General features: G+C 48.2%; 4 protein-coding genes across 5 annotated transcripts in view; 3 read left to right on the top strand and 1 right to left on the bottom strand.

The window, feature by feature from the left end:
- The first annotated feature begins 3,434 nt into the window (after positions 1-3,434).
- On the top strand, positions 3,435-3,863 carry LOC135383353 (protein FAM200A-like). Its single transcript, XM_064612865.1, has one exon. The coding sequence runs from the start codon at positions 3,435-3,437 to the stop codon at positions 3,861-3,863; it is 429 nt and encodes a 142-aa protein (XP_064468935.1).
- Positions 3,864-4,256: 393 nt separating this feature from the next.
- Positions 4,257-4,595, top strand: LOC135383237 (protein FAM200A-like). The gene has a single exon (XM_064612799.1). The coding sequence runs from the start codon at positions 4,257-4,259 to the stop codon at positions 4,593-4,595; it is 339 nt and encodes a 112-aa protein (XP_064468869.1).
- A 1,590-nt stretch (positions 4,596-6,185) lies between these two features.
- LOC135377855 (uncharacterized) overlaps positions 6,186-15,155 on the top strand; it is a 250,025-nt gene continuing 241,055 nt past the window's right edge. Inside the window, exons 1-2 of the mRNA XM_064610568.1 lie at positions 6,186-6,396; positions 11,236-11,406. The gene's annotated coding sequence lies outside the window, so the exon portion shown is untranslated. The remainder of the gene's footprint in view (positions 6,397-11,235; positions 11,407-15,155) is intronic.
- The window catches only part of LOC135377854 (PH domain leucine-rich repeat-containing protein phosphatase 2-like), a 95,467-nt gene continuing 88,292 nt past the window's right edge, over positions 7,981-15,155 (bottom strand). For both annotated transcript variants that reach the window (XM_064610567.1, XM_064610565.1), the window contains exons 12-15: positions 12,792-12,977; positions 11,225-11,465; positions 10,493-10,786; positions 7,981-10,407 (exon numbers count right to left, since the gene is read on the bottom strand). In XM_064610567.1, coding sequence (XP_064466637.1) covers positions 10,111-10,407; positions 10,493-10,786; positions 11,225-11,465; positions 12,792-12,977 — 1,018 coding nt within the window. In that variant the 3' untranslated portion in view covers positions 7,981-10,110. The remainder of the gene's footprint in view (positions 10,408-10,492; positions 10,787-11,224; positions 11,466-12,791; positions 12,978-15,155) is intronic.

Genomic DNA, 15,155 nt, shown 5'->3' with positions numbered 1-15,155 from the left:
ATAAACAGCTTTGACTACATAGTGTTCAGACAAGTTGATTTTTGAATACGATTTTTTATCACGTTAGGTGAAACACCCTGTATGTTTGGGAATACAGGACATTGATTTTACCCTTACTTACCTTAACGTACATAACGTTACACACTAAATTTTTAACCTTAAACGCAGTTTCGCGTATAAGTTAGTTGTGAGAGGGAAAGTACCAGCCTCGATTATTTGAGGGCAGAACAAAGATTTCGTACTTACGCTTGCACACACTTCACAGCAGCCACACATACCATCTACAGTTCCAGAGGGGCAATGGTCGTAGGTCGGACACACCACTTCTGAGCACTCCGGGCAAGAAGGCATCGCATTCGTTCTGTGAAAGGAGCGTGGGATTACGAAAACCTATTGAGCAACAGCCAATACAAGACACGAACTGTGAGATATGCTGTAAATGGGATCGTACTTCTATGGTAACTCCGACTTTTCTCCCACTAGTGTCCACTGGCGTTCCTTCGCGCATGTTTTTTCTTTTTTTGACAGAATAAAGACGTTTTGCTCGATGCTTCCCCGAAGAGCAGAATGATGATCATGAAGCGCTTTCCTTTCCTCCTCTCTAGAAGCACTGTCTCATGATTGCACGATAGCCAGAAAAAATGCTTGCAGAGGTTTTGAGGATCTTTAAAACGCTAGGCACATAATGGTGAAGTTAAACTTGCATTTTTTTTTTTTTTTTTTTGCCGCCCTCGGTGGCTCAGTCGGTAGCGTGTCAGTTTGCTGACCCCAAGATCGCGGGTTCAAACCCGGCCGAGGACGGCGGCAACTTGGTGGAAGGCTACAATTTGTTCAGAGATGCTGTTTTCCGCGAGGGACGTTAAATGGGGTGTGCTGTGCGTGGAGATTTCAGCGCACGTTAAGGAACCCCAGGTGCGCAAAATTACTCCACAGACCCGACCACTGTGGCGTCGCTCATGATCACATTTGTCTCGCGACATAAAGCCCCGTATTATTATGATTAGTATTATTAAACTTGCATTTTCACGTGGTTTTCCGTGACGTCTACGAGCGCTATCATCACATTTAATTATGTTTCAGAACATTTCGCGTCCGGATTCGACTTTCTCCGGACACCGAACACCAAATTAGAATATCCGGACAGGGGGCAACCCTTTGGCCATACTAACTTTTAATAGGGGTGTCCAGTAGTAAAATAGTACTAAATAAAGTGTAGAAATATATATATATATATATATATATATATATAGAATATAGAGAAATAGTATTAAATACAGGAGTACTAAAAGGGGAGTCTAGCCCCAGGGATGCCGTGCCCTATTCCCAAATGCAAACAAGCGCGCTTAACTATAATGTAATGTGCTCCGTGGAATAAAATCGCAACATGCTTTTGTCCTCTCAGTATGCAACAGCGCTCTTCTAGAAGCCGCATAATAAGGAGCAGGGCAACGTGCAAGAAGTGTTGAAATTTGAATTATTATTGTTACACTGGCCGAATTGCTAAGGAATGATTAAACGCGATGAATAATTGTTTCTTTTCTTTAACGCACAAGGGGGTCGACAAGTAGGAGCAAGTAACACAGTGACTAAGGATCATTAAACAGTGTATCCCAACAGTCCAAAGCATAAAACGTGTCTACGTTTCCACAGTTTAGAACTTAACGGTGCTATATACCCAGAACATATATGTACTAACAATTCGCACTCCGGCACAGGAATACTTACTGTGACCAGAAGCTACAAAGGACAAAGCACAGGATCGCTGCTGCATTCATTGTGGATGTGATCCTGTATAGACGAAGGCCAGGAATGCGTGCTGAGCGTCTGTAATGGCCGAATGCGGTCGGCTCGCCTTATATCGCCAGAAAGCGGACGAAATGCACAGGAAATTACGCTTCCGTCTTTGGAAAGATATGAACTGGTGTCGGTGATTAAAATGGGGGTTTTCTGGGACTGGCCGATTACACACGCAGCGTGTCCGCGTTGGAAACGGGTGAAAAAACCACTAGGTTCGGGAAGGACGCTGGCAGTGGTTGGACTTTGGAGAGCGACTAGTCGGGGCTGAAGAAGGCACAGACGTTGCATCTGACAGCTGTCTGACAGTCTTAAAATGCATTAATTGAAGTGTAATGATGCAGTTGGCCGTTGTCCCCGCTCTAGCGAAGGATAATTATACGCCTCGACACACGACGCGACGTGGGAAGGTTATTACGCTTGATTGCAGGTTATGATGTGATAGCTGGGGACGGACGGCTCGGTAACGCGAGTCTCTTTCAGTAACGTTTAGACTGGAAGACGATAAGGCGCACGAAGAGGCAGCCACGCTCAAATGACTGGGGGCCCGATTGGGTGCAGGCAATTAATGGAAGAAACTTTGATGAGGGCAAACCAGGCGGTTTTGTGTGCTACGAGGCGCATCACCGCTAAACAAAGGGGATGCTTAACTCCTGGCCCTTTTCGGTGGACCGCGGCGTATTCTGAATGAATTAGCCAGGGCTGGCATCGCTGTATGGATAGCGTAACGCAGTGAGCGGGGCTAACGGGAACTCTGGAAATGCCCGTTTCAAAATACGGAATCACGATTTGGCACGGATTCAAGCAACACTATGTTGAAATCTGTCGCGCCGTAATAACACTTCCTGAGCGTGTAGAACCTGGTACGGCGTGAATGAAACCTTTTTTTGTTTCAACACGGGGTTACGCGTGATTGAAAGTCTCATTTCTAAATTCTAAAGAATTCTCGTTCTATTGGTTGTCGGGCGGAGATCCCATTTTCTCTAGCTCCCTTTTATTCGTCGTACAAGCGAAGAAGGAAGATTTTTTAATTTTTATTACATACCTCCCACACGTTGTTGTATTTTGACAAGGCAGTCGAAACAATTCAAATGTAGCGAGGGGGATTAAGTTGGTGCACCATCCTCTTAGCTTGTCTGCTTCCATCGACGAAGTCGTCTAGAGCAGTGTTTCCCAAAGTGTGGTCCGCGGACCCCTGGGGGTCCGCGAGAGTGTCCGTGGGGGTCCGCGACCATCTCTCGCTTCAATGGGGAATTTCGTCCCCACAAGCACGCGCTCGTACATGCAGCCCGATTTCCAAACACCCAGAACTTCCAAAATTACTACAAGCATGCTTCAACGGCTAGCTTCTAATTTCTAATAGAAAAGTCCTGCAATGCGCGTTTGTCCGCGTCATACACATACAAACAAGAAAAAGAAACCAGTCCGGAATCGTTTCTCAAGCTGCATCGAAAGCACGCAGCAGCTGACGAGGTTGCTGGTTATGCACTGGCTAGCATGTGTACAGTGCGTCATATCGTTTTGCTTTGCCTACGAACACGACAGCGGCGCATTGTTTCGAAGCTCTGGACCGCTTTCTGCAAGACAATAATATCGCCTGGGGAAAATGTGTCGGTATTAGTACCGATGGTGCGTCAACAATGTCTGGGAAACACAAAGGACTTGTCGCAAGAGCCCAGGAGGTTGAGCCTTCGGTCAGATGGACCCACTGCAGCATACACAGAGAGGCGCTAGCGTGCAAGGACATGCCCTCAGCGCTGAAGGATGTCCTCGCACAAGCTGTAAAAATTGTTAACTTTATAAAGGCTCGACCACTGAACTCGCGCCTGTTTGCGGGGATGTGCGATGAAATGGGCAGCGAACACAAGCACCTGCTCCTCCATACAGAGGTGCGCTGGCTTTCCAGAGGGAAAGTCCTTGCTCGCCTGTACGAACTCCGCGATGAAGCGCGAATATTTCTCTTGAACGCATCGTCGAACCTCAGCGAGCTGTTACTCAACCCGTCTTGGTTGGCAAGCCTTGCATACCTCACCCAAGCAGCAAAATGCACTGAAAGTCGAGTGCAATAGGGGTGGACGGGTAGATGAAAGGCCTTGAACAGATTCATGAAACTAGAGAACATTGATAAGACACATACCGTCCACCCCTAATGCACTCGACTTCCAGTACATTGTGCTGCTTGGGCAGTGACATATTCGAAAGCTTGAACGAACTGAACCTCTCCCTCCAGGGGAAGGCAGTGACGATATTCAAGGTGCACGACAAGGTCGAAGCTCGATGCGTGGGCCAGCCGCGGAGAGAAGAAGGTATTTGCTTCGTTCCCGCGACTATGTCATTTCCTTGAGTCTTCCGAAGAACAGATGCCAGAAAGCCTGCATTCAGCAATATTGGACCATTTGCGGTCTCTGAGGAAAAGACTGTTGGAATATTTTCCTCCCCTGCCTTCCACAACAAACTGCATAATGAATCCAATTCAGGAAAACCTCGAAACCGATCTGCCGCCATCGGAGGAAGATTCGCTTATTGAACTTTCATGTGACACATCGTTGAAGCTGAAGTTCGCGCAAGGCCATCTTGCCGATTTTTGGATCGGAGTGCGGTCCGAACATCCTGCCTTGTCAGAGAGAGCCCTGAAGCTGCTGCTCCCTTTTCCGACAACTTATCTGTGTGAAGTTGCCTTCTCCGCACTCGTGCACATCAAGTCCAAGTCGCGGAACAGAATCGAGGTCGAGCCGGACTTACGACTCCGCCTGTCTTCGATCGAACCTGACATCAGTGCACTTGTAGCATCCAGCAAGTAGCACCATCCTTCGCACTGAACGCGGCGTTGGAAGTCAACTTCGCTTCTGTCTAGACAGTCACTTGACCATGTTTATGCTTGCACAAATGTGATTTCGTTCTTTGTTATACCCTGTCGCGCATATTAAACGCGGTCTGCAATGCAGTGTACACAGCGCGTATCCCGGTATATTTGTGTGTGTGTGTGTGTGGGGGGGGGGGGGGGTCCGTGAATTGGTTCTCATTGCTTCCGGGGGTCCGTCACCGCCGAAAGTTTGGGAAACGCTGGTCTAGAGCGCCCTGCGACTGACGCAATTGAATATGCTACATATGAATATGTTGTTGTTGTTGCTACACGTTGTTCGTACTTGCGACAGCCACTCACACCGTAGCGTGTTGCATTCAGGCTAGATGTGATTACAAACGCCTTCGACAAGTCCAAAGGCACGGAGGCGCTGCCCTGTACCTTAGGTTCAATTTATTCAACGTTTACAGTAACAGAAACCCCTTGCGCTGTCTTCTGGAAATTATAGAATATAGCAGTAGCTCACGGTGAACAGTATAGCTGTGGGAACGTTACAGTATTTTAAGCTGTACGATAGCACAAGTGCCCTACCTTCGTATTCTCGCTCTGCCCTCAGAGACTCCCGAGTCTAGTGCGCACTCCCGTTTCGCCGCATTCTCGCTCCGCACTCCTGCCAACCCTGCCCAAAATTCGGGAAGTGACTTCAGCGGAAACTGTTGCTTTCCCTATTTCAAGTTCCCGAGCCGCTTCGCGACCCACACTCTGGGAAGCTGTGTGTTAAGGGAAGACAGTGAGATTGTAAAATGGAGACAGGCTGAAGCAATAAAGAAGGATCCCTTAACGCGGAATTGGCTCTAGGGATCCCTGAAGACGGAGCGAGAAGACGGTGGTGCAGAGTCAAAGAATTACGCTGTTGTTTTGATGTGAGTGCATGGAGTGATAATTCGGACAAAACTTTTTGAAACTGTCCCCCCCCCTTTTTTTTTGTTCTAGGTACCCATAGCACACTGGGGCAGGGGCTGTTTTAAGCGAGTGCTCAAGTGAGTTACATCCTGACGAAGTGCCCTGTCATTTTTCTGTAACAAACTGCATGCACACTGCAGATAAAATAAGATAACACAAAATAAGATGCCCGACTCTGTAAGGTATTTCCGTAATCAGTTTTTTTTTTCTTCTGCCTCCCGTTATTTGGAGACTATATTGAAAATTTGGCGTTGGTTCATCAACGTCGCATCGCTGCCGCCGGCACGGCAGATTCACAATCGACCTCCAAACAGTCTATCAGAAGCGCCAATGCAAAATACTTTCGCGGGGCGTTGTCTTATCACTTCTATCAATTGTATTTACACGGACGCCCCACAAAATCAGTCGTGGGTGGAGCGGCTTGACCTTGGATGCGCAGCGCGCTGCTGCTATTACGTAGAGAGCCCATGCAGCATGACATACGCTGTGCAAGTGCGTCTCTGCGCATGAGAGGAGGCAGTGAGAGGGAAGAGGGAGGGCGCCGCCTTAGCCAATGGGGCTTCCCGAGTGGAGTAACCGGGAGAGGAGATATGCGCAGAACGCTCGGTTACTTGCAGAGCGTATAGGAGCAGTGTAGCGAACAGCCGTGAGCTCACATTTCCCACTGAAAATTCAATTCCTACGCTGCAGTCACAGCGCACGGCCACGACGCAATCCCATCGGGCCCTTTGCGTCACGGAGTGACGTGACCTCACTCATTCTCTTACGGGACCCCAGATGCAGTAGAAGTGATTCCTGCGGGTGTGCAGGTCAGAGACCTACCTTGTGTGCTACAGGTAGGCTACAATCATTGTTTTTGTGCAAGAACATGTGTTGTTCATGTCCTTTTCCACGTGCAATGGGTAGGGTAGGGTACCGCACCGTCGCGGTGAAACCCCCCATGCAAGGAGGCTATGCACGAAAACTTCTGGAGTGGAAGAGGCGACCGAGCGGTGACGCAGGCGCGTCGCCATGTAAGAAGGGGCAGAAAAAAAGCGAATCCATAAACACCTGCTGACTACGGTAGCTCTAGAATGTGTGCTTTTATGCCAACATGCAAAATAATTACTTAAAAAAGGCGTTCGGGCTATCTGCCCCATTTAAATCGATCGTGAAATACAGCTGAAAATCGCTGGATAAAACTTTCATAATCCTGCCAAGTAAGAGCATCATCCACCAAATCTAAGATTCAGTGCTTATAAAGACGTACGTCAGACAAACTGATTCTTTTTTATCGGTTTCCCCGAGACAAAAAAAGGTAAACTTTGCCCGCAACCATACCGGCAGTGTCAGTTTTTGCCCATTCCAATATGGCCGCCGGCTTCATCCGCTCGCAGTGGCGTGTATGAGGGATCGCCACGCCAGAAAGCTGGATTCACACATGCGTTTTTGGAACGCGTTCGCGGCGCCGCGAGCCGCGGAGCGTTTCCAGCCACTTTTCGAGAACCGCTCCGTGCTGCAGCTTCGGAGGGCAGAAACGCGAACGCTTTTCATCCAGCCAATCGGAGCGCTCGGAGGGGTGGAGGGGCTTCCTTGTGGCGCTGGCGGGCAACGGCTGGCCTCCCGATACCGCGCTGGGATCTTTTGTCATTTGTGCGAGTGTGTGTGTTTGGTGCTACCGCATGAGCAGATTCCTTGTCACCATAGTTGTTTGGTGTCTGAGCTGTCAACGATGAGCTGGGAATTTGCGCAAACCACGGAATCGACGAAAATAAATACGACTTGTGTGTGACCGTGTGTTGGTCGTCGGTAGGTAAACATGTGTCTCGCTTCTTCTGCCGTTCTTTCTCTGCTATTGTGTCGCGTCTGTCGTTCCAACGATTGATGATTCCAGCAGAAATGCTTCACGATAATTATAAAACGGATAACGTGCTTCACAATGTAAATTTTGAGGAAGAGAGCTGGAAGTGTCGGTACGATCTTGAAGTAGCAACAACAACGAAGCGCGTTTTCAGGATGGCGGCTCGGCTATGTGTGACAGGCCCCTCTCGGCGGCGCCGCGAACGCTGAGGCGGCGCCGCTTTTTGAAACGCATGTGTGACTGGTATATAACCTCCTTGACCCCATGTCACTATAATTATCTAGTTGTTCGTCCGCGGCCAAAACGAAGAAAAAGTTATAGAGGGTTCTTTCACTGCTTCTTTAACGCTTCTCTAACTTCTAACTGCTTGAATGTACCAAAGAACTCGCGTGGACAAAATTAACCGACGATACGAAAACACATATGATGGCGCTCTCGTGGCCGTAGTTGTTTCGCGACGTAGAGCTCCGAGTGGTCACTAACACGTAGTCGTAATTGCTCTGAAAGCCGCGGGAAAGAAATAAGAAGTGTTCATCTCTCCATAGTCGTCAGAATCATTCAGTGTATTTAATTACTCGTACAAATCATGGTTTTCATTAGGACAAAACAACACTCTCGAATGTACCTCTGGGTAATTTATTCGTGGTAACATAATTACGTAACGGATCACTTCTAGCGCGCTCGTTCGTTTCGATTGTGATTATCGTAGCCTGCTGATACATGCCCATAGCTCTTTCAATGGATTATCGTGTGTCCGAGTTCGTGATTCTTCAAACAAACAAAAAAGAAAACACAGCTTCGATCAATGGTCGGCAAATTCCTTATACGTAGAATACGTTCTTGTCGCCTCGAAGTGACTGTGCACTTTTCAATCACACCGGAAATTGCAGTACATCACTTGCAGTAGCATCTTGTGCTTGATTTACGGCCTTCCTGCGTTACTGATACTGTGGTATGTACTCCGAACTGCTCGTCTTCACAGCAAAAACGTTGGCTGCTGCATCATACTTGCTGGCAATTGCATCATACTGCACGATGCGACCATCACCATCATAAGCACTGCTAGGGGTATTGAGATGAGATGAGTCTAGCTACGGGGATCCACCGTGGGCAATAGGAAAGAGTCTGACGTTGAAAGGTACCGGCATGACGTGACTGTCACCTGGTATAGGGGAGTATTTTCTGGTTTGTAGGGGGAGAGTGGTAGGAAGCGAGGCGCCAGCTGCTCTATCACGTCGTCTCGGAGAGTGTGCTGGGGTTAGGAGGTGGTATTACGGACGGACGCGACACAACGGGACAAACCTTGCATAGTACTTCAGAATCTAGATGAAAGCGAAAGATCAGGGCCCTCCCGATATTTCGAACCGAGACTGTTCGAAATATCGTTGGCTTCTGGTCTCAGGCTTTTCCTTTCATCTGCCTTCACCGGGTCCCTGGATTTTCCACTTTTCGACGTTCAAGTCAGTACTTCGCCGTTGCGATTGGAATAGCCATAAAAAGGGGTCTTCGGTGGTGACGTTATTGTTTGCGCCCTTCATCTTGGCACTGCTGTGTCGATCCACTCACTGCTGTGAAGTCACGTCGAGATACCATCCGAGTTACAAGCCACGTGTGGTGAAATAGCTAGCATAGCTATCTCACCGCACGTGGCTTGATAACTCGGTATCCTCCTATATGCTACATCCCAAGCAGCACAATGTACCGAAAGTCGAGTGCAATAGGGGTGGACGGTATGTGTCTTATCAATGTTCTTTAGTTTCAACAGTTCGTTCAAGGTCTTCCACGTACCCGTCCACCCCTATTGCACTCGACTTTCAGTACATTGTGCTGCTTGGGATGCAGCCCAATGATCTATAAACATACAGCGCCGGTCGTCCACACTGGTGGCCCTAGGGTGCTGATAGTTATCTCGATGCGATATCCGCAGCATCGGTCATGGCGCCGTCCCCCTTCACACATAGTGCAGATTATAACCGTAGCGTCTGACAGTTGGAGACGTGACATGACACTCAAGAGAGGACGTATCAACGCTAACTGACGCGGCGTCTTTCGATAACCACTGGCTTATCGAGCGATGACGGATGCCTGCACAGCGTGCACCCACCCAGGATGCTTGTCTCCGCAAAGAGCGGTAGAGCAGCGTATGGACGGAGCATACGGCAGCGTACGCTAATGGGGTAGGCAAAAGTTTTCACTGCTCTGATTGTCTGTTTCCGACCTTAGGAAACTGACGCCCCATACGGTAGCGTGACCGGCTGATTTTGCCTCATTGAGCAGGCATGTGCTTATAAGCATTGGCGGCGTCAAAAAACGTGCCGCACCGGGGCGGCCAAGTTGGCATGATGCCTTCTCCTCCTTTCTGATAACCAAGTTCCCACAGTTCAAAGCGGCGTTATTAAGCTCTCTGGGATTTTCTGAAGTTCGCTATTAGGTCAGAACGCGACAGTCTAGACGTGCAACTTGGAAGAGTGGACGAACCCTGCCAAATTAAGGCGTTGAGCGTCACAACAACCAAGTAGAGCTAATATTGTGTACACTGGAGCCCACTCACAACTTGTATAACATACATGCAGAAACTGGGGAGTTTGGGATGAACTGAACATTGCCATATTCCTAAGAAGTCTTGTCACATTCAGCGCTGCACGCCTTCCTCTGCTTTCCCAGCCTGAATGGGTGGACACACAGATTTTCCTTTAAGAAAACTCAATTTCTAAATGATGTTCGTAGGTTGGACAAAAGTTGTCGTTGTCGTTGCCGGTAGCCCGTAGCAGTAACGCTTTTTGAGGCGCCCGCTGAGTACTGGGGCTGGGTCTGGGTCTTCAGAAGCGGGGATAGTAGGCCCTCCGATGGCGGTCCTGCTCTTGACGAAGCTGCGTTGCAGAGTTTCCAGTTCTCTGGTGAAAAGAAGCTTGTGGTTCTGAGCTAACATGTATTCCCATGCCTTGTAAGCTTCGGCTTCGTCGGGGTCGTCGATATCTGTTGTTATGCGGAAATGTACACTTCTGCCCTATAGGGGGATATGAGATGCACATTAGGCAACTTATGTCTAATCACATAGAACCAACATATAACGATGGGTTCTCTGTACTAGCCTGCAATGTGGAAGGCGCTCCAGGAGTTCTTTGTAGTGCAAGAACGATGACACACGTGCCAGCGTCGCTAGTGAGGGTGGTGACGCTATCTCCTAAGCGTTTAGCCGCTGCCATGGGTTGGCCGGCGGCAAATGCCTGCTGGAGCACAGCTTCCGGGCTCAGAGCATCGCTCAAGGTGGCTGATGAAAGTACTAGGAGTCGGTCTTCATGACAAAGTTGTATACGACGGACGCTGGGATTCGGGAGGGAGCATGGACGGGGTGCTCGACGGAGCTCAGTTGTCCCAAAGCCAGCCTTTTGAAATAAAAATGCAACAGCTGAGTAAAAAAAAGTAAATTTTTTGAGTCGGGGATTCATTTCCCTTCTGCGGGAGCACCGAAATAACCAAATAAAAACGAAAAAAGTGAATAGGACATGTGCGCCTCAAATGAAGTCAATGAGGCAATGGGTGTCCCTGCGGCAAGCATAGCTTTTACCATACTTTGCGCAATGTACACCTTATATGCTCTCCGTCTTCTAATATATTATGCACAGCAGGCTGCAGCTCGGCGGCGCTACTTTACAGATTTCGTAGAGAGAACGGTTTCGCATGCTGAACGGTACCATAGCAAATTTCCAAACTTCCGCGTCGTCCTCAATGCCCACAGGTAATGTGGCCATTGAGTGTATAATAGAAACGAGTATAGTTGCACCGCGTTCTCTCTCGTTGATTTTTTCAGTAAGATCTCTTACCTGCACTGCAGAGTACCAGTCTTCGGCTATACACTTGCTGCTGCCCACAGGAGACGAGTCGGCGAGACTTAGAGCTGAATCACCGCGAGCCAGCAGGCACGTGGCTGGCCCCATGTGAGCGACAGTTACCTCGTACATGCCACTAGCTGCATCGTACTGGACACAGGGGTCGCCGACAGCAGGTAACACGTGACACAGTGCAATGTTCAGTTGGTGACAGCAAACCCTGCCTCCAAGGGCTCTACGGAATCAGAAAACGTTGTTAGGGATTGACTCTGAGCTGGAAGGTGCCCTCCGTGAGTAATCAAATTTTCGAAGGGTTTGAACTGTACACATTTAACGATTTCTGAACCGCTCTGCGTTGTTTTAAATGCCGGTGCCATGTTGTACAGATCGGTGTAACCAGACGCGAATGAAATGTGGACAAATGACGTTGCTAGGGCGCAGATCTTACGAGATATAACCGCAAAAAAAAAGAAAAAGAAAAGTAAGTAGTAGTCCACGGTACAATTAAAACAAAACTCCAGGGCAACTAGCTCGCATCAGAATGCAATTAAAGTTATAGGAGGGTTAGACACCTTGTATTTTTGGCACGTCATAAAGATGTGTTATCACTATACAGGGTATTTGTAAATCCCTTAGACTTTTTCTAAAAAAGCTGTCAGAGCAGCACTGATACCATTTTTGCGGGCGGCCACGCGACCAGTCGGACGTCGTGGGGGAAAGGGCATGTAACTACTGGACGACTAATTAACATTAATGAACTTTTTAATTAGATCCTTTCGTGCAAATGCGAGACAGCTGAATTGGAGGCGAACATTTTTGAATCCACCCTCTTTCTCAAAAATTCTGAAACGAGCACGTACTTTGAGATATAAATCGCATAACTTTGGTATGCTAATGAGGCGAAACCAGAACTACGCACTTCTCGAGGGCAGGAAGGACATCGCTTCTGGATAGGAAGCGGTCTATCCGGCCAACAGATCAGCGTTTATTCCAATCAGCTCGATCTCTACAAAACACGTGGCCCTCCGACGCGAACACCCTTTCCCTCTTTTTGCTGCCGAGGAATGCGTAGTCTGGTTTCGCCTCATTTGCATACCTTGGCGATTTATATCTCAAAGTACGTGCTCGTTTCAGGATTTTTGAAAAAGAGGGTGGATTCAAATAATGGTCGTGCCTCCAATTCTGCTATCCCGCATTTTCGCGAAAACATCTAATTAAAATTTTAATTAATTTTAGGTAATTAGTCGTCCAGTAGTCACGTGCTCTTTCCCACAGGACTCCCGCATGGCCGCGCAACCCGCCCGGAAAAATGGCATCAGTGCTACTCGTATTTTTAAAAAAATCTGTAACGGATAAAAAAAAAAAAACTCAATTTCTTCCACTACTTCCCGTTAGTGCTTGCCAAAGATGATTGTATTCTACAACAGTTTGCCGTCACTGGCTGTGGGCCCGGATGCGCGCATATTCAAAGGCGTAAATTATTCAATGATCATAGTACGCAAAACCGACGGCATTTCTTCGGGAGCGTGATTTGTGAATGCTGCCGCAAGGGATATTTTACCTGTATGTAGCAAGGATGATATTCTGCAAAAATGTGCTCGATGTCTCGGAGCATCGTCGTTCTTCGCGCACAAGTTCAGCAATGGCAGTCTTGGCTAATGTGAGCAGTTGGCGCTGCGGGCTCTCTACGATGGCAGCCAGCACTTCCAGCTGACCGCAAGGTTGCGTATACTGGTTGATGTACAGCCTGGGAATTAAACAGGATTGCCTTTCATTATACCTTCCGTGTACCCAAAGGACAGCCCAGGCACTCTCATGGCACAGGTATCCGTAGAAGCTCGATAGCTGCACATATATTACACAAAGTTTGTACCCCCCTACGCCGCCATACCAGCACCAGACAACTGTTTAGGCCTAGTTGGGACCTCAGCAGCAGCGCGTTTGAGGAAGTGGCGTCAGAAGGCCACGTCCACGCGGAACGTGATGTACTTCCTGCTCGGAAATAACGACGCGGCAACAAGAGCTGCACTACTCGAGTATCCCATAACTCGAGTAACTCAGTAAAGTCCAACCGTCGCACGAGGTAACAGCTGTTTTCGGTTTGGAATCTTGATATTAGAGTTTTAGTAGATCGTACGCAAAGGCGATAGCGTACGTAACGGATAGCGCTGGTGGTTCTGCGCACTGCGCGAAGCTCTTTCTGTTATGGGCGTGCGCAGAACCATCAGCGCTATCCCTTACGTACGAAAAGGCGATAGCGTACGATCTACTAAAACTATGTATTATCACCGCTTCCAGTTCCCCTGCTTTCGTGGTTCCAAAACAACATACGGTTTCGAATTGTCACCCGCGCGAGCGCGGCCGTGGCTGATAGGCGAAAGTGTTTCTGCGTTACGCCTGCTGTGACTTTTCATACAATTTCTTGAGATGCCACAGTGTTGGGCGCATTCGGTTACAATGAGGGGAGGGGTAAACAAATTGTCGGCAGTGAAGTTAGACTCCCATGCACGAGACTAAAAACGCCGCAAAGCATGGGCAGTAGTGGTGAAACGAGAGGGGTTCATTCCGACCATAGCCTCCTATACTCCGACAGATGCATCGAAAAGAGTTTACTTCGACCATAGCCTCCTATACTCCGACGGATGCATCGAGAATACGTAGCAAGCGCTTTCTGAGTGACGAGTGAAAGATTATATTTTATTTCCAGTAGTTGTATTTAGGGTGATACGGATCTCCACCCTGAATCCAGATGCAGGCTCCTATATGACTATGTCCCTCAGTCGTGCCGCCCCGCATGCGTTGTTTACATTGTGTTACTGATCCCTGCTTTATAGGCCGGTATTGGTTTCTTGAAGACAATTACTGGTGAACTGTTGTTATTCTTGGAGCCCCTATACACACCTATAACCACCGAGATTGTATACCGAGCTTCTTCGCTCATAAGGATGGTACAGTAGCTACTACTCCTGACTACACGCGACTCCATGCGTGGGGAAAGATCGTTAAAAACAAGAAAAAAAAGAAAAGAAAAAGACTTCAGTGCGAGGGCACGAAAAGGACGGCACACACACAGCAGTGCTGTGTGTGTCGTCCTTTTCATGTCCTCCCACTGGGGGTTTTTACAGTTTTTTAAGGATGTTAATATGAGACGCCAAACAGCCCAATTTTTATCGCTTTTCAACGTGGGAAAGATGCTCTCCAGCGATAAGAATGCGGTCTGATCTTCGTGAGAAAGACTTCTGAAAAGCTGCTCGTCATCATAAGTGAAGACAACGAGCAGCAAGCACCACAATTACGCCGGTTACAGCAAGTAACCGAAAGACCCGAAGCCTTCGTGGAACCGGAAGTTGTCGCGGGGGTTTTGTTTATTGTATTTTGCTGTGAACGGGGTGTTATGGCGAGAATGATTGAGTTTTGTAGCACTTTATCAATGTTGCACAACACTGAAAATATATCCTGGCATTATATCTGCAACACGCTCGGAACGCGAGAGGGGTCCCACGCCTTGTTGGTCTGGCACTGGGTTGCACTTGGCTGGTGGAGTAAACGGTTTCCAGTAGTACGCAGTACCACTGAAACATAATTATGTCTGTTTCTGGAGATCTTCCAGATAGTTACCTGGGGTAGACAAGGTCGAACGTATAGTAGCTGATGAAGAAATGAAAGATGGAAGTCACTGAAACGGTTAGCCAGCTGTAGGACTCGAACCCACATCTTCTGGATTACCGGTCCAGGGCTCTACCATCGGCTCTTCCATCGGCTCTTCCATCTTTCATCATTACTTTCTTAGGCACTTCAGGCTTTGTATGTATTTGTCCTTTCTATGTGTTCCAGCCTCAGAACATCAATTGTCTCATGTATAGTAGCAGGATTGTATAGCGCGTCGCACGGGGAGGTCAGAAGCTCTTATCTGCCGCTTTGCAGG

This window comes from Ornithodoros turicata, chromosome 1 (genome assembly GCF_037126465.1).
Source record: "Ornithodoros turicata isolate Travis chromosome 1, ASM3712646v1, whole genome shotgun sequence".
Taxonomy (NCBI): Eukaryota; Metazoa; Arthropoda; class Arachnida; order Ixodida; family Argasidae; genus Ornithodoros; species Ornithodoros turicata.
The sequence above is the reverse complement of the archived record's forward strand: the minus strand, read 5'-3'. Positions and strand labels throughout refer to the sequence as shown.